Source organism: Carassius auratus, chromosome 4 (genome assembly GCF_003368295.1).
Source record: "Carassius auratus strain Wakin chromosome 4, ASM336829v1, whole genome shotgun sequence".
Lineage (NCBI taxonomy): Eukaryota > Metazoa > Chordata > Actinopteri > Cypriniformes > Cyprinidae > Carassius > Carassius auratus.
Window position 1 is genome coordinate 21,608,252 of NC_039246.1, and position 25,414 is coordinate 21,633,665.

Genomic DNA, 25,414 nt, shown 5'->3' on the forward strand with positions numbered 1-25,414 from the left:
TTTTTGTGTGTGTGATCATTGATGTTGCATGTCATGGCCTTTACATGTAAAGCTGTTTTAAGGATTTATTTTTGTCTAAATTTAATTTAAATCAAGTAAATTGTTTGATTGCCGAGTCTTATGTAATGGCTAATTTTTCTTGTAAAAAAAATAAATAAATAATAAAAAAGGTTTCATATTAAAATGAAGCTGAGCAAATGGTTGTTGCTTTCATTCCTGGGTTTTGTCTTACCTCTGTTTAGGTTAAGGCTGAGAACCCCCAAGAATAACCCTAGCATCTGTTCTGCCTCATCAAAGCATGATGCGCACATCCAAAATGGTACATGTGTTTATAAAGGAGTTTGTAGATTCTTGGAAGGCGTCCACTTCGTTAGCCTAAGAAAAGACCAGAGAAGGTTTCAAAGCACACAGCTGCACAAGAAAGGGATGGGGAGCTTCACTCCGCCATCTTAACTGATGGAGATCATTTCTCTCAATAACAGATTTATTCCATTCTGAAAATATCAAAATATATAGGTACTGATGTAGGCAACAGTATAATGTACAGACCCAGTCTATACAAATGTCAATGTGCTGAGAACTACCCTTTATGCCATCAATGAATACCTTATATTCTGACCAACTCGTCTCAATATACTAATGCTCAGTCTAAATAAAACGAATGACTAGCGGGAAGTTGTGAACTTGAAGTGCTCTGAAACATGGTAATTAATTTATCCTGCAGCTTGTGACCTTCCCTTCCAACTGCTCAAATCCAGCATCATTACTCTGGCATGGAGATATATAACCACTATTTACAAGTGCATGAAATACGTTACATCCATGAAATCCAATCAAGGTCACTGTATTATTCGAGGGAGAGGACTGCAGGGAGCTTGTAACGTTACAGCTGTACAAAAATGTTCCAGGTTCGATGCTGTCAGTTACCAGAGAATAATTTCGACCTCTTTCAGTTTCTAATAAACAAAAAAATAACGTTAACGTTGTTATTTAAGACGTTACGTAAACTGTGGTCCAACTTAACATTACTTGACTAGTTACCCAAACCCACCCCACAAATACACGAACATTAAATATATTAAAATTATATTACCTTGAATTTTGTATTTTTGATACAAGTGATAAGAAACAAGATCGCACCATTTACGGTGTAGTTTGACAGGAAAGTGCGCCGTTTCAGTTCGTTACCCGGATGAAAGTACTTGTATAGAGGCGATTGGCCAATCAGAATCAAGTATTTCACAGGGTGACACCTGTCCCGTGTTAACCATAGACTGTGGTATTAACATCGTTTGAAATCTGGATAATATCTAAATCTTTACTTTAGAAACATAAAATGTAAAAGTTCATCGCAGAGTAATGTCTTAAACTTTAACTGTAAGTGGATGACTTGAACATTCTGATGAACGGGTCAAAATTACTTTCTGTTGTAATAGAATCGAACCTGGAACAGTCTTATTAAAATTAATGTTTGGCAGCTTTTGAAAATAATACAACCATAATCTGTTAAATATCTATAGCGGTGTAACAGACATCTCTTGGGAAAATAAATGAATACAAAAGTTCAAACTCCCAACCAAGCTGCGAATGTACAGAAACAGTCCAGACACGGGGACAGAATTGAACGGAGCAATATTTTGGTTGCTGAAGATCACATAAATTAGAATCTCTACAATATGTAAAATAATATTGGTTAAAGTTAAAAATAAGATTTTTTTTCTTTTCTTTTCTTTTTTTTTACAGTTAAAGACAAAAGGCAAATAACATACTTTTGGCTTTGGAAACAAACCTATCTGAACATGTTACAGATATAAGAAGCAGAGTCAATGGAGGATTTACACTCCAGAACCAAAGATCATGAGGAGCGAGAAAAAATAAAAATACACGGTGTTCCAATGCATGATGGGAGACCAGGTCTCCATACTAACACCTCCATAAGTGCAAAATAAATAATGCAATATCCCAATCCTGTAATCCAACAGATTTGGTACCATAGTAAGCCTGTAGAGATATGATGCGTGAAATGTGATAGCCAAAAAACAAAAAAACAAAAATATCCTGGAAGAAAAAATAATCACATGTTGTTCAGGATGAAATATTTAAAGAGGTGGATCTTGGTATTTCCAACGAGAGCTACCGAAGGGTTCGGACACAAGTCTGAAAAGTCTTTCTGACAGCATTAAACAAGAGTTCTGGCTTTAGAAAAAAAAAAACGGATGATACATAACACTGTCCTGTGGAGTATTTCTTATGTGATATATTACTGAGTTGGGGCGAATATTCTAGGCCTCTTGAATAAAAAAAAATCAGGTCCTGCATTTGCGTTAGACAGGGATACATATAAAATTGTGAGGGGCAGTTCTTTCGAAACCACATAAAATTTTAAACGGACATAAACAGCCTGTTAAGCTTTGTGGGAAACCCTTCTGTCCTTTAACAGGGATTCTGAAGGATTTGTAACTTAAGGCAAAGGTTATTACAATTACTTTAAGCTTTCTACTTTAAACCCACGATTAATCATTTAGCTGATCTGAGGCGAGGGGGAAAAGAATGGCCAAAAGTAATTCAATACAATCAGAAGGTCTTGACTAACTAGCTAGAAAGTTGTCGGGGAAAATACAGCTGCTAGTATATGCTTGATAAATGTTTTGCATGCAATAAAAAAAGTCCCAAAAAAATCAGAGGCACACCCCCACCACTAATGTATCGTTTCCAAATGAGTCAAATTGAAATTAAATAATGAAACATTACTACACACGTGCCGATGTGGACACAGTGTCATACATTTCTGCCCCAAAGCACTTCAGAACATTCAAATACACGATTTAATGAGATTAGGCCATGATAATATGTTCTTAAAAAATCCTAAAAGTGAACTTGGCAGGGCAGAAATGTGTCAAGCATTACAGAACATTTCAGTTGTGCTTCAACATACAGTAAATTGATGCAGAGGCTGTTGTCAGGCAACGAGGCTTTCAATTTTGCGTGAAGATGTTCAAGACGTTATGCTGTGAAGGATGAGTCTGCGCTTTCCAATGAGGGCCTTCACATCCCTGTTTTCAACCATCCAAGGCTGCGAGCGGAAAATACTAATCCAGAAAAATTAAGGGAGGGACACAAACCAAGAAAAAAAAAAAAGAAGTCCTGACAGATCCTGTAATCACACGGTCACTGCTACATATCTCATACAAAGTTGAAAGGATTAAAAGACTAACACCTCTGAGCACTGTACTGGTTACTGGTTTCTTGTGTTACATGCCCCTGGCTTCCTTCTCCAATTATGGGCTGATTGGCAGTATCCAGGACCAATAACATGGCAGCATTCTTTATTTAAACACCAAAAGTGGTATTGAGGTTTGGGGGTTCAGAATGGAAGAGGCGGAGAGTGGGTCGGACTTGTATCCAGAGCCTTCAGACCGGTCCGTTGGGCATGATCTCAGCTGAAGCAGGTGCCTCGACTCTGTGGAGGAATAAGAGAGTGTAAGAGAGGGTGGATGGCTCTTTTTATCTAACATAACATCTGGTTAATACACATTCACATTGACCTGGTCTCCGTCACAGTGGTAGCGCCCGACTCTTCTGTAGACGCTGAAGACTCACTATTGTCTGTGATGCTGAGCTTCTCCAGAGCTTCAGTAGGCACCTCGCTGCAGAGATAAGAGTTTACCACTAAATACTTCTACGTCTTTACAGAATCAAATTCACTTTCCATCATTAGATTGTTTAAAACTTGATTGAATCAACTGGAAAAAGTGGAGTAAGAGGCAATCTAAAGGGGCAGTCAACATTAATACATTTTGTGGGTATAGCAATAAAGCATCACAAAGTCACTTTCAAAACAACCAATTTAAACCCTGCAAAAATCTTTCACCCGTTACATGAAATTTCCTATTGAAATCACCGGATTTTGTCTGTGAAAACTCCTCATAATATGGTAAATTACTTAGATATAGGGAAGTGTCCTACATGGAACTACATTAAAACACTAATGCTGCTATTTCTTCTCAAAGTGCTCTAACCTCGAGGGTGCTGTTGGCTGGTTGGCAGGTGTTTTACAGGAACCCTCTGTCTTATTTTCTCCAGGGTCCTCTTCACTGTCTGGACCTCCAGACGAGCTGCTGTCTGCTGCCAGAGGGGCTTCTTGCCTAGGATTCCCTTCCCACGCTCCTGTAGACGAACCACTGCCAGCCGCTGCAAAAAATAAATATGATAAAAATGAAGGGTTCACTAAGTGAATGCATTTCTGAATAGGAAGTTATGTTCTAAATGTTTTCATTGTACTGAAAAGATCAAGAAAAATGTGATTCCCCATGATATTACCACTTTAAACATTTCATCAGGTAAATTTAAGACCGAAAACTGTCTGTTGGTGGACTACTTCCCACGTTGTGTATTAACAGAGTTAATATTCAGACAGACTCAAATACAGCACACTCACAGTTCTTCTCTTGGCCTTGTTGAGCTTGTCCCTCAGTCTGGCTGGACTCTGTGCTGTAATGGAAAAGTCAATGGATCAGCACTGATAAAGGTATTCCCATAATTCAAACACAGCCCAACCAATATTACCTCACTTTAACAAACATTCCAAAACAGTGTCATAACAAGCATTATACAACTTGTGTTTTTACCTGCCGAATGGCTGGAATTCAGTGAAGGAGGACCAGCTTGTGTCCTGCGGACCCTCACCTCCCTGCTGAGGGGGGCCACCCCAGGAGCTAGAGGAGCTCACCTCAGTCTCACCAAAGCTCGCCATCCAGCTTGAATCTGTACACAAGCACAAAAATGTTCAATAAACTAATTCATCTGAAAGATTCAGAGTTGTGGGTGATGTTGCAGCGCTCACTTTGAGCCTGAGCTGGTGCAGACTGCTGAGGACTGGCCTCTTCCTCAACATCCTCTTCCTCAGAGGCCGACCCGCAGCCTCCACCCCCATTTCTCACTGCACTCTTGGGTGAACTATCTGAAGAAAGAGACACCCCGAACCTGGAAAGAATAAATCCAGAATGTGAATTCAATGAACAAAACAGGAGAATATATTTCCTCAAGCATATCATCCATGTGCTGTACCTCGATCTAGATTTGATTTGTGTTGCATAGTTTATTTCTTTTTCATCCCAAATATCCTCCTCTTCCTCACAGTCATCGAACTGCTGGATTCTCTCTTTACAACATGCCTCAAAAGCTGCAGCATTGGCCTAGAGAGCAGAACAATCCGAATAAAGCATCAAAACACTTACAGCAGGGCTAAGTGATCATTTGAAGAATGGACGATGTTTTCAGAGGCTGACACTTACACTATGATCATCTGCATCTATATTGAAGTTAATTTCAGCAATTCGATCGAATGCAGCACTGCAAGATTGAAACAGGTCTCTCAAAAATCATAATGACAGTCTTGACCACAGAAACATATCAGCACTGTACATCAGTTCATGTCTCTGCAGCATTCTGATATATGGCAATACTTATCACTGAAGTTTAGAAACTAGGGCTGCAAGATAAATAGAAATGGTGATTAGACCGGAGCTGCGATTGTCATGCGTATCTTGTCAGTGAAGCACGGTTCTGTGATCAGTAGTAAATCTTCATCTAAAGGCCAGAGGGTGCTCTCGTGGTTGCTGAATAAACATAATTTTCATTATAATAAAGTATATCTATAATGCATTCATTGGAATACAATGAAATATGTTGCGTGCCTTATTCTGTGTAAGAAGGATTTATTAAAAAAAAAAAAAAAAATCACCTTTAGAAGGATTTATTTCAAAAACATGACTGATGATATGATGTGAGTTTGAAGTAAAAACATGTTATTAAATGTGGTATTTTCAAGTACTTTCAGATGGAGCAGCATTTACAACATAGAGCCGTAATTCACAGAGAAGCAAACAGGTGTCATTATCGCGAACAATTTCACAATGGTATGATTATATCGTCTGTGATTTTTTTTTGTGTAGCTTGTCAGAGATCTACGGCTCCATCTAAAAGCAGGTGATGGAGATTTACTACTAATCACTGAACCGGCTTTATTGAAAAGATGTGCATGACAATTGCATTCGATTAATCGTGCAGCCCTATGAGAAACATTTATACATAATACGTCTTCAGCACTCACTTGATATTTTCATCATGTTCATTGAACTCCTCATCATTAAAACCAAACTGATCCACAAAGTTGGCGGTCATCTGCTGAATCTGGTAATCAGAGAACGCCTGAAAGCAAAAGAAAAATTAACGCTTAAATGTTAGCCAATCAGTTGTAAGCATTCTGGCTATTTATTTGTTGCTTTTTACCTGTTGGATGGACAGATCATTGGGGAAAGCGCTCTCCATGTCATCATCTTCACTAGATGAGTGTAAGTTATGGGTGCTCACCTGGAACACAGTGAGAGAACCAATCAGAAATCAGCATCAAACCACGTTACATGCTCTTAATGAAAGTGTAAGTGACAAAAAAAGAGATACGTGCTTTCCTCACCAAATCCACCGTGTTTCTCCTGTTGGTCTCTCTCAATGTCTCACCCACAAAACTCTCCCAGCGGCCTCTGCAGTCTTCTGGCAGCTCTGTGGATATACAAGTGATTATGATCTCAGACATCTTCAGTTCATAAACTCTTTTGACATATCCCTGAACGACAAACCTTTAATTAGGTCGTTCATTTGAGAGTGAGCCAGCCCTTTCTCCAGGTTTTGAACCACAGTGTTTGCAATTCTTGTCAGGTGTCCCATGTTTCCCCTTCGCCTTCCTCCTTCAGCCCTGGAGATTAAAGTAGAGAAACTACAATCAGCCAATAGCAGAAACAAACAGGCAGCCAACAAACACACTGACGATTTGATGGATATCAAGATGAGCGTCATGTTGTCACACATGCTTAGAAATCAATGACAACAAAGAAATGCTCTTACTGATTTTTGTCATTTTCCTCCCAAGCATCCAGAATCCTTTGCACCAGCCGGCAATGCTGAAAGAGCTGAGGAAAGCAAACAGTCAAACATTGAGAATAATGAATAAAAAGGAAACACAAAAGAGCATAGAAAAGGGCAGTCAAAAAAGGATAACAAAGAATATGCAGAAGAAAAAAAACGACACACCTCTACTTAACAAACCACATGACTACACATGATATCATTCAAGGTGGGGGATGAACCAAAGGTCATTACATAGGGTCAGTGGTTTGTTCAAATACCTAAACCAAAGTGTGCACAATAGATTACCATTCAAAAGTTTGTAAGACTTTTTTTCATGAAAAGAGCAGCATTTCTCAGATTTTTTTTATTACTCATGTCTTTACGGTCACTTTTGATCAGTTTGTTATCCTTTGTTTTCCTTGCTAAATACTAAAAAAATCTGTCTGACCCAAACTTTTGAACAGTAGTACATATGTTAAGTAGTGAAAATTAAGCTTGAATTAATAGCCACCAAGGCTCACTACATTGTTTCCTGTAAGTCAATTTGAAAATAGGCACCAAAAGGAAGCGGTCATGAACAAAAACGGATATGAACTAAAGCAGATGGCCTACATTGGCAACAAGAACATCTTTAATGGGCATGTTTGCTGGGTCAGAGGTGCTGTTCTGGCCAGGTGTTCCCTCCTCCGCTTGGCCGCCTGTGCCTGTAGCCGGTCTCTCCTCGTGGTTCTGCAGACCTGGGTTCTGGAGGTCCACGTGGGCAGAGTGATTCAGAATGGATGCCACACACAGCTCCACTTGCAAGTGCAAGAAATTATTCCAGGTGTATTTAAAGAATAAATCCTGCAACCAGAGAGAAGTGGAGAGAAAAGTAAATGATGAAAAACAAGATCGCCCACTCACAGCCAGCTCATAGTGTTGAGTCTGTGATATTCGATGTGCGTGCGTCAGTGATTTACCAACAGCAGGTCCATGGTGTTGAGTCTGCAGATCTCTTGGCAGATGCTGAGGTCGCAAGTCTGCAGCAGAGAAGCCACCAGTCTGGCCACATGAAGGCGGGCGCTCCCCAGGGGCTGCTCCAGAACGCCCACTGTAGTGAGTATTGCACTTCTCTGTTCCAAAGCAAGTAGCGGGAGATTGACACGTTGTTAGAGCGCTGTCACTCTCAGCATTGCACAATGATTGTTGAGACAGAAGCTCTGTGCCAGAACTTACTGTGCTGCCAACAAAGACTGAAACATTAAAATGATGCTCCTGAAGGCTGTTCCCCAAAATTCAGCAGCAATATTATGTTACCTTCAAAGACTTAATGAAGTCACAATGAAAATTAAGTAGCTACTGATTGTTTCTTTTGTATTGCAATGTATATCCGAGTGCAACAGATTATCAAAAAAAATAAATAATGCATGGCAGGAACTTGGTTCTGCCCATTGGATGCTGATTGGATTTTGAGATGAGGGCATAGAGCCCAAACATTATTGTGAGCTTGCAATTGACGGTGAAGAGGCGGGGTTTAGCTAGAGAAGACTGTAATTTCTCAGGAAGACTGAATTAATTAAAATTTTCAAAAGATTATGAGAAAAATGGCATGTATGAATGAATCATTTGAATTAAGATCAGTAACATACATTTACATAGACGTTGCTGAAAAAATAATAATTCCTTCAAATATTTGGGTGTGGCATGTATTTTGATACCTAAAGAACTTAATTAGCTTAAAAACAAACAAACTCATGTAAGTTTTCAATGAGCTTTTTTTTTGTGAAGAGTGACACCGATGTAGAGTTTTTCCAAATCAGTTACTTAAGAGGTTTTACTTTAGTTATGCACATAGCAAGAATGGACTTAAGTTTGGAAAGAGAGCAACAAACTTTAGTTTAACACACACACAAAAATGGTTCAAAAGCCCTGAGATGACATTTATGCCCAGATGGAGTTTCATGTGAGTGTGTGTGCGTGATGGTACCGTAGGAGGGTTCAGCAGGAGCTGCTGGAAGTCCTTTAGATGAGGCTCAATAGCACGTAAAATACTGCTGTTGACAGTGTAAGACCTTTCACATCCCTGAGAATACAGGTCCATCAGACCCTCCAGCCTAACAACATCAGACAGAGAGATAACAAGATCAAAGAAAGATTCAAAAAAAAAAAAAAAAGAAAAGAGGAAGAACAGCAAGCGTCCAAGCATGGCTGTTTATTTCAGGATTAATTAGGCCCTGTAATGGATGAACTCACCCTGACCTTCGTGACTCCAGTAACGTAAGAAGCACTTGCGTTCCATTGACGACAGACGCTTCGGTCCTTTCCCCTTCAAACATGTTCTTCAAAAGCTCCGCCACATTCTCTTGTCTACAAAGACATAAATACAAATAGATGCAATACAAAAACAGCCTTTTCGTACAAAAACAGCTGTCTTTACAGAGTGTGTAAATTGTTACACATGGCCCACTATGTTACAGGACTGAGATCTTAGCTAATCAGATTAGACACTTACGACTCCAGGACAGCGAGTAAGGGGTCTGGTTCGGGGACCTCTGACAGCTGATTGGCCTGGTCTCGACTAAGTCGAATAATGTCACAAAGAGTCTGGGATGCATTAGATTGTCTCTGCAGAACAACAAGAATGTCCTTTTTTTAAACTTCCATAATTGAAAATCACGTGGGCTGGGGTTGAAAAGTTCAGCAGAGTGAGGGATATGTTGTACCTCTTCATCTCTCCCTGTGTGCATGAGCTCTGTGAGTCTCTGGATGAGTCTCTCCTCATTCAGCCACTGCAAATACATTCATTCACAGACTAGAATCATAGCCCCGTAATAATGAGTGAGGATTCAGCCAGGGCTTGGAGGATAACAGTCAGGCTAAATGCAGGTCAATGTCTCATTTAAGCAACAGAATCACTTATTAATATTCCTTAAAGCCATAATTTCTACAAATGGCTCATGATCATAGAGGTAGATCAATGTAAAATGCTTTTGAACAAGATTAACCATCGTATAACCCTCAAATTCACTTGTAGAGTCAACAACACACGGAATCATTCACACAGTGCATATTAGATATAGATATAACAGAACACAGTTTATAAGCGCCCCTTTAAATCTGTTCATTCTCCTTTATATGTAAATATTAGTGTGCTTACATTAAGGACCTCCATCCTCAAGGGGGCAGGCTCTACACAGCTGATGAGGCGCAGCAAAAGGTCCATCATGGCCGAGGCATCAATGTGATTCAGCACCAGACTGATAAAGTTGTGTTTTTTCCTTAGGAAAGAGATTACCTGCATGTGCAATGACAGACAACTTACTAACTAACCAAATCGAACAAATAACCCCCATATTTTCTTTGTGCCCTGTTGTGTGTGTTCATTTTCGGAGTTGCGTGGAACAGGTGTGCGTACCTGGTCTGTTTTACGTGCAATCAAGTTGCCGATGGTTTTGCTGAAGAAGGACGCCAGCAGGGGGTTAAGGGGCGGCTCTTGCTCCAGAAAGTGGTAGAGCTTCTCCAAAAGGGATTCATCTCCACCCAGCTTATCATTGATAAGAGCCACATCAGAGGTCAGGAGCTCACAGGCTACGTTTGGAAACCTAGATAAACGAATCAAAACGTCTATATTAATTACAGGTAACATGTGACAACACAATCAAACAGCAAATGGTACAGGCCAAAAAAAAAAGGTCTATGGTGACTTGGCTTTTAGCATTACAAACTTAGCCCCTTTCTGAGGGTCCAACAAAGGCATTTCGAAACTAACAAAGTTACTCTATAGAACTACTTATCTTCTGTTACTAAGATAGCACTAAAGAAAACACTGGTCAACTCAGTGGTGCAATGTTGTCTGAGCCACAAGAGAAGATAATAAACTCTGCGGCAGTGCATTATATCCTATTGTAGGATTCTGCATTTGACAAAAATTTCACCAAGCAAAAAAATCTGGATCAGTGCTGCTGAGAACATATTTCACTCAGTGTAATAACATTTCACAATACTTGGAGAGAAAAGACATTTTGAGTGAATCCACTTGCTCATTTCAAGACAAATGATTCTGCCTCCTACACACAGAGAACCAAATGATTCGTTTTAAATGAACTCTAATGTCTTTCTCGCTCTCGAACCATATGGCCCCAACAGAGCGTGCGAAAACTGATAGATTTTTTTCAACCCTTCAGAACATGAGATTTTCCTATATTTTGTTAAACAGCACAACCCTCACAAACAAAGCAACTCTGATTTAAAACATAGAAGTAGCAGAACAGTATACATCACTAATTTCTTCCTTCATTTGTCAATTTAACTCCACTTGTCTGCACTTCTACATCTTCACTGTCAGTTTTATAGCCCTCCCGTAACCAGGAGCTCCAGACATGCAGGGCTACCAGTGAAAAACACATATGTCCTATCATCATAATTGCGCAATTCTCAGTACCAGTTGGAATGCTTTTTACTGCCAACCATTTTTAAGGCCTTGGTTACAAGTTAATTGCCGTTAATGAACATTTAAAGTGCAGTCACATTAGTGAAATTTGGGAAAACTTTGCAAGATAAAAAGTACACTGTTTACGGTCAACAGTGTAGCAGTGTATAAAGCACAGCTCTTAAACGAAGTAGCTTTCTTTTGGTCAACACATCAAACACATGCAAAATCTGCACTGGCTGCATTGGCTGCCCCACTGTTGCAGTGTCTGGTTGGTCAAAACTTGCAAAATAAGGTGCAAAACCGTGAATCTGTCTTACTTGAAGCGAGTTTTCTCCTCCAGGTCAGCAGGGGGCTCCTCCGTGATAAATGTGACCAGCTCCTGCATACAGTGATCCTTGGAGAGGAAGAGGAGGAGCTTGCGGTTCTGTGCTTTGCACTCCTGCAGGACATCCTCCTCTTCCATCAACTCTCTCAGAGTCACTCCCTCTCGATCCAGCAGCTGGTCGATATGGGAGGTGTTGTTCAGGTCAAACTTCCAGAACATGATGGCGGCGGTGGCTGCTGCAGCAGGAAGCCCAGGCCTGAAGAGAAGACTTGAAAGTGAGGAGAAATTTCTATTGCCGAGAAAGTGATCCTAGGAGTATACACATTTATACAGACACTTTTAAGAATGCTGTTAATGAAACAACAGCTATTATCGCATTTTTATTTATAGTTAGATTATTTCAAAATATTAGAAATCATTGATAAATTTAAATGCTTTTTAATGATTTCGAATGCCCCTTGGAAGTTTGCTGAAGCTCCGTCCCCACGGTTGAGAACCACTGTGTTCCAAATCAGTCGCTTATGAAGTTCCATTGCGGTTAGAGTTATATCAGAAAGCTGCTGTCTATGCAGGAACTAGGCAGTCTAACAGGTTTTGGAACAAAGCTGTAGAATGCGTGGGGGGGGGGTTAACGATGGAAAGCAGAACTAACAGATGAAAGAATCTGGAGAACAGTCGAACAAGGAAGGGGACAGAAATAATTGATGGACCTTTAAAGCATCCAACTAACACAAAACATGAGGCAATTGGAACATGAAGAGCAACTTTCCTTCTTTCAGTACTGATTGAAATCACCTGGGCTGTGAAGATTTTCTAACAACTCTGGTCATGAACAAAGCAGACCTTTCCCACAAGATGACTGATACCCACGCATCACACCCTGGGCAATACATTTCACACAGCCTCATAGGCCTGTGATGCGTTAGTGAGCCTATATTAAAGACTCTTCAGGAATCCGAGCTCTGGAACATTAATAGCATTTGTTAAATAAATATATTTTTACCAGCTGATGAAACGTGTGAATCCTTAGTTACACTTCCTCCACAGGCAGACAGGCATTTGAGTGGCAGAATGCAGACAGCACAGAATGACCTAGCATTAATCTGCATGAGGTCCACTTCCCACCAGGCCTTCCTCGAATACACGCCTCAGACGGACTGACACTGGGGAAAAGAAACCAGAAAATGCAAATCTTACAAAAATAATGTGGGCAGAGGGTGAAAAACGCTTTGAACCAATGTAACAAATCATGCAAAGAGGGTATAATGTGTCAACAATAGGGTTGGGAATCTTATCCAGAATCGGTTCAGTTTTTTGTTAAAGAACCGGAACTGTGGACAATTTCTAAGTTTTGAAAACTGTTATGGTGCGACACGTGACCAAGCGATGTGAGCAGCCCTGCACCAGTGTTCTGACGATTCGACGTTTCCCGTAAAAGATATCACAAACCAAATAACAGAAATGCCCCCCAGCCTCTTTAATTACTGAGCACATTGTTTCCAATGACGTGCACTCCACAGACGCGCTGCACCGCGTCTTTAACTAATGAACACATCGTTTCCCACGACTGTACACGCACTCGAGCCTTTAATAATGTTGTTTTGCATGTTGTTTTGTCTCTCCTCTACATTTATCGGCAGGGCGCAGCACCTGCCACCACTAAATAATAGGGGTGGGAAAAAAAAATCGATATTGCAATATATTGTTGTGCTCTCTGTCGCAATAAATAATCGATACACTAACGCCCAATATCGATATTTTATTACAACACAAAATGATCAATTTACCCGTTGTCAGTGTCACTACCCAATATCTACCATTCTGTTTGCGGGGGGCGCTGTTCGAGTAAATAGGAGTATAGTGGCGCAAACAGCGGCCGGTGAAGAACACAAGTTAACTAACAACAACAGAGAACTGCAGAAAAAAAGAGAAGCGAGAAGAATGGCGGAAAACGTCTCCGGTTACTATCGTAACCTCGGTTCCCTGAGAGGCGGGAACGAGACATTACGTCAGCTAAGACGTATATGGGAACTCTTCCCTTCTCCACTTTCACTGAAATCTTATTGGCTAACGCCAGCTGGGGACAGCTGGCCAATTGACGCGAAGCATGCAAATACTGGCGGGTAAGCGTGCAGTATAAAATGCATGGGCGCGAAAATTACGTCAGAATCACGACTGAACGCTAGCACAGCTGATCAAACAGCGACCACGGCGGCTAACGTAATGTCTCGTTCCCGCCTCTCAGGGAACCGAGGTTACGATAGTAACCGGAGACGTTCCCTCTCGAGGCGGTAACTCAACATTACGTCAGCTAAGACGTATATGGGAACTGTATAAAATCCCGCCGTGAGAGCAGTGAAGATAAGCCCTGAACGGAGTCAATCACCCTCACACAAGCAGTACAGTTCTAGCCAATGGCCGTGTCGCTAAGAGTGCTTGCATCTGATAGGCGGAACTAGGCCAATGAGACATCTGCTCCGACCCTAACAAAATATGCATAACTTCAAGCAACATATCGAAATCTGCACTAACCAGGGCAGACACAAAGCAATAAGCACTCAAGCATGAGAGTTAAACAGAGTCGACGGCGTTTGCGGTGACTGCTGCATAACCATTTAAACCATAACACAGAGTTAGCAGCCATGGTAACCACTGTATAGCTGGTTATAACAGCTTTAATGAATAAAAATTTAACTCACCGAAAAACATGTGACGCTACAGAGGGTACATCCAGCTTGTAAAACCTGGCGATTGTGTTCTGGGAAGACCAGCCAGCAGCAAAACATAAATACTGGACAGACATACCTCTAGACCAGGCCCATCAGGAAGCATATATAATGTCCTCGCAGAATGAGCTCTGATGTTGAGGGGGTAATCCTTCCCCTGGCATTTGATAGCGTCCACGATCCAGTGAGAAAGTCTCTGTTTAGAAACAGCACGTCCCTTATTACATCCACCAAGCACACGAACAGCTGGTCCGACTGACGAAAGGCGGCCGAGCAATTCATATACATCCGTAAAACCAGGGTCCTGGCGCTCTGAGCATCAGCGTCACGCGAGGCTGACGGCTCAACAGATAAGGCGGGCAGGGAAACAAAACGGTGTATAGAGTGACTTAGAAACGAAACCCGGTCTCGGCCGGAGAATGACATTACAGTCGCCAGGCCCGAAACCAATGCAATATCGTTCACCAAACACTCACGAATTCTCCAAGGCACTTCGCTGAGGCGAGAGCAAGAGGCAAGGCAGTCTTCAGGGAAGCTCCTTAACCACAATCGAAGCTAATGGCTCGAACGGTAATAAGAGATAGAGCCCTCAAAACTAGAGCGAAATCCCACGGCAGCACGGAGGGCGGCCATGAAGTACACAATCGACTTTCTCCCCTGAGAAAACTGAATACCAGAGCGTGCTTACCGATCGTTTACCCGTAACCGGGGAACGAAAGCGGCAATAGCGGTCACATACACCTTCAGCGTGGATGGTTTCAAACTCCCGCTATCCAACTGTGCTGTAGAAAGCGCAAAACATCCGACACGGTACAGGTCCCCGGGTCAATATAAATGTTCTCGCACCATTTTGTGAAAACTCACCACTTCTGCGCGTAGCAGCGAATGTTTGATGATGCTCGCGTCTCAGTAAGTGTGTCTAGCACTCGTCAGTGCAGAGAGTCCCGCTCATTAGGGTCCCCGCAGCGGCCACACATGAAGGTTCCACAGCTCGGGGCTGGGGTGCTATATTGTGCCATTCGCCTGAGACAGCAGGTCCTGCTTGAGGGGGATTCGCCATGGGGGAGCCATCAGTAACTCTCTCAGGTCCGCGAACCAGGGCTGATTCGGCCAGTTCGGGGCCACGAGTATAACTGATGCTTTCTCCTCCCTGATTTTGCACAACACAGGCAGAATCTTCACAGGAGGGAATGTGTAAGCCTGGCTTCCGGCCAGCGCGATGTCAGAGCATCTCCCAGCAGGGGGAGTGAGATAGCAAACGTGTTCTCGCTCGTGGCAACAAATCCACTTCCTCCCTCCCAAATCATTAGATCTGATCTTGGGTGAAGCCAACATCTCCTTGAGGAATCCCGTTCCTCAAAAGCATGCTCACTCCACGGTTCAAAGTACCGGGGATGTGCGACGCTCCTATGGAGATTAAGTGTCGGTCCGCCCACAACAGGAAACTCGCTGCCTGTTTGAATAGAGCTCTGGAGCGCACGCCGTCCTGGCGATTTATGTACGAGACCACAGACGTGTTGTCGGTTTGAATCAGTACATGTTTCCGCTCCAATCTCGACCGAAAGGCTTGCAGGGATATTAGGACACCGCTTCCATTATTCCAAACGGTTTATGTGTCACCTTCTCTGTGACTCCGACCACAGGCCCAGACGCACTGCTCCCCAGTCTAGATTCGCAGAGAAAAGAACTCCTGGGCTGAACATATCCGGGCTGTTCCACGGTCTCAGAGTGCTGACGCAACTGTGAATGACCGTAAGTGCTTGTGGACCGAAGACCACGCCCTCGGCGGAACTCGAGTTATAGCCAAAACTGTAGCGGCCGCAATGTAGCAGACCCAGATGGCACACTGAAGAAGCCGCCGCCATCAGTCCCAGAAGCCTCCTAAATTCCCTCAGTGCAAACGACCTGCCCAGTCAGAAACAGCGCAGAGTCGATGAAATGCTCTAGAGAGAGATGGGCTTGTATCGCCATCGAGTCCAAACATATTCCCAGATATGTTACAGTCCGACTCGTAAAAACACGCTCTTCTGCATATTCACACGCAGTCCCAGCGTATCCAAACGGCGAAGCATTGTTTCCACGTGACTGATAGCACATCTCCTGAGTGGGCTAAAATCAGCCAATCGTCCAGATAATTCAACATGCGCATTCCGCTCGATCTGAGGGGAAATTTCGCTCTATCGCTCTCTCTCGAGCAGACTGAGAACTTCCTGTCGCAGAACAGGACGGTTTTGGGGCAAAGTCAGTGACGGGACCACGCCATTGAAGCGGGGAGGTCTGCGTTTGAATTGGAGAGAATATCCGTCGTGAATTATTCCCAGTATCCACGGTGAAACGCCCGGGATAGCCCTCTTACCGTCCATGAGATGACACGGCGGACGCGTTACGTCTACAGCCACTGATGGCTTCTTTTAATCAGGGCCCCGCCCCCGCGAGGCTGGAAGCACTGGCGGGAGGGCGGGCCATGGTGTGACACTCTTGCGCCATCGTGAGGCCATTATAATTATGGACTGTGGCTCTGCGCTGTTTGAGACAGGGCGAGTGACACAACGTTGGGTGCAAGAATTTGTATATATGCTTCTTTAGTACAATTTTTACTCACAAAAACATCATTTAAACAAATATAGCAATCGTCACCCATAGTGATGTGGGGGACATGATGCATATGTCTTTGTGGTGTTGGCACTCTCGCTCCTTCGCGAGGCCATTATAATAATCGGTTGTGGCTCTGCACTGTTCTGAGACAGGGCGAGTGACACAGAGATAAGTGTAAGAGGAAGTAAAGCTCTTTTGTTGATTGTAACATGCTTTTATTGTGGAACTCACACAAACAGCATTCAAACAGACATATAGCAATCGTCGCCCGAAGAAACATGGGGGACATGATGCATCCGAACATTGAGGGTGACACCGAGTTCATGTGGTGTTGGCACTCTCGCGAGGCCAGTATAATCATGGGTTGTGGCTCTGCACTGTTCTGAGACAGGGCGAGTGACACAGAGATGAGTGTAAGAGGAAGTAAAGCTCTTTAGTTGATAGTAACATGCTTTTATTGTGGAACTCACACAAACAGCATTCAAACAGACATATAGCAATCGTCGCCCGAAGAAACATGGGGGACATGATGCATCTGAACATTGAGGGTGACACCGTGTTTATGTGGTGTTGGCAACTCTCGCGAGGCCAGTATAATCATGGGTTGTGGCTCTGCACTGTTCTGAGACAGGGCGAGTGACACAGAGATGAGTGTAAGAGGCAGTAAAGCTCTTTCGCTGATTGTATACCTGCTTTTATTGTGGAACTCACACAAACAGCATTCAAACAGACATAGCAATCGTCGCCCGAAGGAAATGGGGGACATGATGCATATGAACATGGCGCTTGGGGGCGGGGCCTCCCGCTCACTCACTCTTTCACCGTCAGGGAGACGGCTCGTATGGCGCGCTGGCTCTCTCGCGGCGCGAGATCCTCAACTGACCCTGACGTTACCTTCAAGGCTCTTACCTCTGCTGGTTTTGGCAGAAACGAGCGTCCGATTCAGAGCGGGGTGCCACAGCGGGTTATTTTAGCTGGTTTTAGAGCCTGACCCGGTGCATAAGAATCTCGCAGAGAAGACTGGGGTGTGCGACGGGGTATCACATGGCTCATACTTTGGCGCGCTTTCTGCGTCTCTGAGAATAGCTCCATGACGTCACCAAAGAGGCCGGAGGGAGCAACTGGAACGTTTAGGAGCGGCCTACGGTCTGCGTCTTTCAGGACAGCTAGGGTAAGCCATAGGTGCCTGTAAAGACGACCATGAGCTCCGTGAAACAGCTGAGCAGAGCGCTTAGTAGCAATCAGCGCGAGATCAGTTGCCGCGTGCAGATCCTGATGACGTCAGCGCTACTGTGCCGCCGTTTGCCTGAAACACCTTGAGTATTGCCCTGGCATGAAGAGCAGAAGCTGCACTCGCTCTTTCTAGACTGTGGTCCGGACCAAAAGCAGAGGGAGACGAGCACAGGTGTGTGGTAACAGTCTCCTAGACGGGGGGGGGGGGAGGGTTTCCGTCCCGTCCACGTGCGTTATATGGCCTTCGTAGCAGAGTGGGTGCGCGCCGATTGGGGTGCAGCCCACGATTTCACCACGAGCTCTTGCATGCCTAAATGCCATCTGGTAGCAGCTCGACTGGAGGAGCCACGAGTCTAGTTACCTATCACAGGCTCGTCATGTGCGTTGCAAACGAGACTCAGCTCCGTGACGACCTTTCCGAAGACCCTGACGAGCTTCTCCTGGAGGTCTCAGGGCCCTCTTGGTCGGGGCGGTCCCACTGAGAGGCCCAAACCTTTTTCGACGTCGAAGCGACATGGAGTCGTTCTCCTCGCCAGCTCCGAAGAGGACGAAGTTCGCGGAAGCTATAGTCCACCACGCCGACGTCAAACTCGTCTTCGGGCGGGGGAGGGCCCACCAGCGGCTCGCTGGCGGCAGTGGGCCTCATTCCCACCGTCCTCCGAGCCACTCTGGCTCTGAGGGCGCGCACTGGCAGCTCGGTACAGTGGGCGCAAGTGTGGTCCGTCTGAGAATCCCAGGCAGGTCACACATAACTGGTGAAGGTCCGAATCTAGCATTAGCAGCCATCGGATGCGGAGAGGAAAAACAGGGTGAGTAGTCCTCTATTGCAACTTCCACGATGACTTAGATAAGACTTCTAGCGTGAAGAAAGAGATTCTGACGTAATTTTCGCGCCCATGCATTTTATACTGCACGCTTACCCGCCAGTATTTGCATGCTTCGCGTCAATTGGCCAGCTGTCCCCAGCTGGCGTTAGCCAATAAGATTTCAGTGAAAGTGGAGAAGGGAAGAGTTCCCATATACGTCTTAGCTGACGTAATGTTGAGTTACCGCCTCGAGAGGGAACAATAAAAAAACTAATCAAAGACCCACCCGCTAGTTTCCACTCTAAAGTGTGGAGACACTTCGGGTTTTACGAGATAGTCGATGGAAAGGCACTGGATAAAGACTATGCAATCTGCAAGAACTGCTTTGCAAAGATAAAATATAACAGCAACACTAAGAATCTGCAAATTCACCTCGTTCGGTATCACAGTGAACTACTCTCAGGTGATAATGAGGGCAAACCAAGTCAGCTGACAATCACTACTGCGTTGAAAGCAAAGCTCCCCTTTGGGTCGCCGAGGGCACAGAGTATCACTAAGTCCATCGCCAAATTTATTTGAGATAATCTCTGCTCAGAGGTGTGCTCTTACATCTGAGCATGCTGATCAGTTAGTGTTCCTCAAGAGGAATATGCCTTGATGTGTCCACTGTTTACAGTAACTTACTACTGACGTTTCAGTATTATGGTTTACACGTTAATGTTCATGTTGTTTTGTAATGTTCATGCACTTTTATCTGTCTAGATGTACAGTGTTTACATTTAAGACCAGGAGGCAGTGAGTTATTATGCAAATGCACATTTCTTTTCACAATGTTGGAAATGTTGGCATTAATAAATGCATAAAATTTCCTTATTTCCTTATTCCTTCTTTTTCTTTTCAGTCACATATATCTTGATATATTGTTGATGAAATTTCTTCCAATATATTCAATATCGTAGATATCGCGAATCGTGATGATATCATATCGTGGACCACATATAGCCACAGAATTGAATCGTGAGGTACCTGTATCATCCCACCCCTACTAAATAACATTATATTTGTCCCATATTGTCATTAAAATACATACTGACTTCAATTTGGACCACTAAATAAATAGACTGCTATTGTAATGCAAGTATGCAGGTTAGATTATTTAGTGTAAAGGTCATTTCAAGAGTGATAGAGTGATAGAAAATATATTTATTTTCATGCATTTCAAATGTTTAAAAATGTGGAAACCACTCATTGCATCACACAATCTCCTGACTGCATTATTATTTGTAAAATAGGTGCTTTATGGAGTGCATGCATACATGGTTATAACTAAGTATAACAGTTTATATTTCAGTAATTTAGGGAAATAAACAAGAGTCTTAGCCCTCAAGGGAATTTTATTGATAGTGTAAAAAACATCAAACACGACATTCAATGAAGGTAAAATAGTAAAAAAAACATAATAGCTCATTTAAATGGAACCGTAAAATTTGTATACTGTAATATGTTGAATTTTGACATTGCCAAACTTTAAAGTTTACAGTAAATCATATAACAGTAATTCATGAGTACTGTGCATTTTTTGCAGTATTTTTTTAATAGTGATTTTAATGGAATTGGAAAATTTCTTATGACTCCTAACCCTAGTCAACAATGTATAAAAACACATTACATCATATAGTCGAGGAACCTTGGAGATAAGAAACACACAACAGACTGTGCAAGACTAAAATCAGAACTATTGAAGGTCTCATGAACTGAAGATGCAGTGTACAAAAGTTATTTCCTTATCAACAGTAAACAAATGCACATAAACACTCTCTTCCTCAAAGTTACCCCTATACTGACTCTCTAGCAGACATGCAAACAGTTATTTTAAGTGCGTGCTTAAATGGCACTACAGTGGTTTGTACAACAAATAAATATGAGTCTTGAGAACAGACGCCAAGCATTAAAGGAACAGTTCACCCAAAAATGAAAATATGCTAAAAATGTACTCGCCTTCAGGCCATTCAAGATGTAGATGAGTTTGTTTCTTCATCAGAACAGATTTGTAGAAATGTAGCATTACATTACCTGCTCACTAGTGCATCCTCTGCAGTGAATAGGTGCCGTCAGATTGAGAGTCCAAACAGCTGATAAATAATCACAATAATCCACATGACTCCAGTCCATCAATTAACATTTTGTAAAGCCCAAAGCTGCATGTTTGTAATAAGCAAATCCATCTTTAATAATTTTAAAGTCCAACAATTCCTTCCACCATACATTATTTTGCTTTCTCCAGTCAAAAACTGATCATGTCTGAATCAAGAGCGAAATATGCACGGATGAACACTGTTTACAAATCAAAAACTCATTAAAAAAAATATGGTGTATTTTAATGTGAGAGGACTGAACAGACAGAGGATGAAGTTTTTAATTGGAAGAAGTGTTATTATGGACTATTATGGATATTTTGGCCAGAAGTGATTTTAAAGTTAAAACGCCTGGAGAACAGTCGAACAAGGAAGGGGACAGAAATAATTGGTGGACCTTTTTAAGCATCCAACTAACACATCCCACTCAAAACAAAACATGAGGCATGAAGAGCAATTTGATGATGAATTTGTTTCTTACAAACATGTAGCTTTTCACTTCACCAGACAGTAATTAATCGACTGGACTTGCGTTTATTAGCATGTTGTTTTTATCAGCTATTTGGACTCATATTCTGACACCACCCATCCACTACAAAGGATCCATTGGTGAACAATTGATGTAATAAATTTCTCAAATTCTGTTCCAACGAAGAAACTCTTTTACATCTCGGATGGCCTGAGGCTGAGGGCGATACATTTTAAGCAAATTGAAAAAAATTGGGGGGGGAGGGGTGAAAATTTATTATAAATGCAGTCACGTTTACTTTTGTTTAGTGAATTTTTTCAGGCGAAATCCAGTAATATTTCCTTGACAACTAACAATTCCCCCAATGCAGATTTCGCAAGAGGTTAAAGTTTAAGAATGACTGCATTGACCAACACATTGTGATTGGAAAAAAGCTTCATACTACTTCATCACAACATTATTAACTAAAGACAATGGCCCTTTTCTGACATATAGACCAAAATCCAGGAGGTTAAAACAAAAGGTGCTACACGACGCACTTTCTTCCTAAATGAAATGCGCACCTACTCCACATCTCGTGCACATATGGCACACTCAAAACAGCAGCTGGTAACAGCTTCCTTAAGCACTACATACTCATCTTAAGACAAATGAGACAGAGAACACATACCGGAAAGAATATCTATCATTGATCTGCAGCTGTGCAAGCTGAAGCACTTTGTTCATTTTTTTAAAAAGTGGCCAAAAAAATAGGCAAGGGGAAATGTTTCTCTCTTTTCTGTGGACATGACTGTGTGCACGTGCAGAGCTTATAATGCAACAATAACAAGCAGAGGACTCCCCAGTGAATTGTACACAGGAAAGCAAATGTCTCTCATTAAAAATAGTAACAGGCAGCAGCATTTGCACACAATATAAGCTGCCACACAGCAGACACGAGCGGGGATGTTGCATGAGATCTATGACAGCAGCTGAGGTTAAATAACTGGCATTGATTGCACAACTGTCCAGAAACTGCCTACTTAGGAAGTTGATCCAGCAACTTGTCCTAACCCCTGGACCCCCAGAGGGGGGGGGGGGGGTGTTCCTGCATCACATAACTACAAATGAGATTGCATTCGTCAAACTGAACCCTCGTGTTTTACAACTCAATAGTTAAATAGCTAAAGAGCATGAACTTATGAATTACTCATGTGGCTGCTAATGACAACATGATCTGAATTAATTGTTTACAACAGACGTCAATAACATAACAGAGCATGTTTCACACCTTATAAAGCTAGGACGGGTAAAGAAGACGTATTACTTTTAAATCCACACACAAAGGGTGGTTATTTTCAATGCAGAATAACAGTTTTAGCAGGAGATCTCGGCGGCTGTTTACAACTGGGCCCCGCTAGCAACCGTTAGCATAAGCGGCTAACATTAGCTACAAAACTGGTTTCCGTATTTTCAAAACAACCCCAAACTCCACCGAAACAACTCCAACAAACACGCTTTTATAGCTCAAAATGGGTTGCTAGAGATGTAAAGCGTCATTTAACCATAAAGAATGGGATGTTTTCGGTTTGTTTGCTAGCTTGTCTGGCTAACTTCAGCTGAAGCTCTCTCTTACAGAAGTTTCTTCCGATCTGAAGAGAATAAAAATGACACAATTTCTAGGCGAAACATTTCGAGACAAGAATGCTTTGGTGTCAGGCAGAAAGGGTGGGCCCCAGCAGTGCTGTCTGCGTATGTAAACAGGCAGTGCATGTTCTCTTACCCCCGCTGTGTGTGTCTTCAGACGGGCTGCTGCTGCTGCTGCTACTGCCCCGCGCGCGCTTCGTGAAACCCCGCAGCTGCCACGAGACCGTTTTCCTCTCAACTATCTGCCCAGAGCGCGAGCCATCGTCCTCACTGAAGTTGCTTTTCTGCTCCCTATTATCGATAAATTAGTTTTTAGAAAATTTGTCTGCTCTTAATCACTACACAGAGTTATCTCGGCCGCCCACGCGCAGGGCGAGGGAAAGGAAGATCGGAAAGTAAAAATCTCTCATATGTTTGTGTTCAAAATGGCGAAACTCTGTCATAGACGCGCGCGTGCTCTATGGTGCTGTCAGATCACGGTGCCTGCGCATCGAGCGCGCGCTTCCCCGCGCTCATACCACTAGCCTTGACAAAATGAAGGTAAACAATAATAATTATACTAATGATGATGATAACAACAACTGGAGTTTGTTGTCATGTTGTATTAGTAAATTAAACTAGGCCAATACGTTAAACAATTTATTTTATAATTAGCCTAATATCAATATTTTTTCCAGGCACGGTCTATTTTAATAACCTTAAAATAAACCTTTAGTCTAAAGAGTAAAGCACAAAATAACAAGCATCAGGCCTACTGAAACATGTTGACAGGCTTTGTCTGAAACTAATTCATTCATTTTTTTGGATATTAATGCATGTCAATTTTTTATCTGACCTTTCTTTATCTTATAGACATATTCTTTTTGTTTGTTGGTTGGTTGGTTCTTATGACTATATCTATATTAATGATCTATAACGCCTATTATAGAAAAAGAAAGACCAAAACAGCTTTAATATGCCTTTTGTCTCATTATTTCCATACCCTCTCCCTTTCCCCCCTTTCCCCATCTTCATTTTTTTTTTAAAGTTGTTTCATTTTGTGGTCTCCTATTTTAAAATCCTTCTTGAGAACCAATACCCATATGCGACCCTGGACCACAAAACCAGTCATAAGTAGCAGGTATATGTGTAGCAATAGCCAACAAGTCATGTGTACAGAATGGGTCACGTTTTACTTTTGCCAAAAATAATTTAGGATGTAAAGATCATGCTCCATGGAGATATTTTGTAAATTTCCTACCGTAAATATATCAAAAATATTTTTTTTAATTAGTAGTATGCATTGCTAAGAACTTAATTTAGACAACTTTTGAAAGTGCTTTTCCTCAATATTTAGACTTTTTTTTTTGCACCCTCAGATTCCAGGTTTTTTCTTTTAAATAGTTTTATCTCAGCCAGATATTCTCCTATCCTAACAAACCGTACATCAACGGGAAGCGTATTCATTCAGCTTATTTATTTCAGATTTCAGATGATGTATACAAAAAACGGACCCTTTGTGGTCCTGGGTCAGTACTAAGTCATTCATAGCCGCAGGTAGGCGCTGTTCAGCCTAATTTTTTCCTAAACAATGACCAATGACCTAAAACGCGACTATTCACAAAAGCGAGCGATTCTCAGAAGGATTTTAAAGACACAGTGGACCCATTTGTCATCTCCAGTGCTCTGGAAAGGCCATCAAAGTCTGCGACATCAAACACAGCGCTACCGGTGCCGTGTCCGCGCTTCTTTGCCTGTCTCGAGTGTGTGCGTCGTTACCTTCGACCCCGAGAAAGTCAAGCCATAGAATATAGACTGGTACACAAATGATGTGCATGTACCAACATCTGACACGGTTTAAGTGTTTGCTACAAGCGGGGGAAAACCCAGAGACAGTACAAACGTTCTATTTGTAACATCACTGTAACCACATCAACCGCAGCATCACTGTGTTTCTCTAACATTCTTTCGGTTGTTATTAGCTCGTGTACCCTCATGTCAGACTCGGAGTAAGAGGTACTTTTTCAGAAGCATGCACATTTCCACGGGTACGCGTGTACATTCAGGTGGAAGATGCATCTGTCAAAAGGTGCTACTTTCAGAAAGTGTGTAACTGAAACGAAAGATACACACGTACACAAGTCTATTTAGACTTTACACTTTAACTGAATGTATTTAGTCAAGGACCTGTTTTGTGGTGGAA

The 25,414-nt window shown here is 42.4% G+C and overlaps 1 protein-coding gene across 3 annotated transcripts; it reads right to left on the minus strand.

Moving 5' to 3' along the window:
• Nucleotides 1-8: 8 nt before the first annotated feature.
• On the minus strand, nt 9-23,690 carry LOC113062439 (serine/threonine-protein phosphatase 6 regulatory subunit 2-like). 3 transcript variants are annotated; one of them, XM_026232289.1, is made up of 24 exons: nt 23,369-23,690; nt 12,646-12,805; nt 11,635-11,898; nt 10,301-10,487; nt 10,043-10,180; nt 9,609-9,674; nt 9,398-9,510; nt 9,139-9,252; nt 8,873-8,999; nt 7,866-8,018; nt 7,519-7,749; nt 6,904-6,968; nt 6,639-6,754; nt 6,467-6,561; nt 6,292-6,372; nt 6,113-6,210; nt 5,295-5,352; nt 5,068-5,195; nt 4,844-4,983; nt 4,629-4,764; nt 4,439-4,491; nt 4,020-4,191; nt 3,546-3,647; nt 9-3,460 (listed from the first exon to the last, which is right to left on the minus strand). In XM_026232289.1, exons 3-24 carry the CDS (start codon nt 11,859-11,861, stop codon nt 3,412-3,414), a joined length of 2,649 nt encoding a protein of 882 aa, XP_026088074.1. In that variant the 5' UTR covers nt 11,862-11,898; nt 12,646-12,805; nt 23,369-23,690; the 3' UTR covers nt 9-3,411. The 3 variants fall into 3 exon arrangements, with proteins under 3 accessions (XP_026088074.1, XP_026088090.1, XP_026088082.1); XM_026232305.1 differs by having other exon boundaries at nt 467-3,460; nt 6,476-6,561; nt 23,369-23,689; XM_026232297.1 differs by lacking the exon at nt 12,646-12,805 and having other exon boundaries at nt 467-3,460.
• Between the last annotated feature and the right edge of the window lie 1,724 nt (nt 23,691-25,414).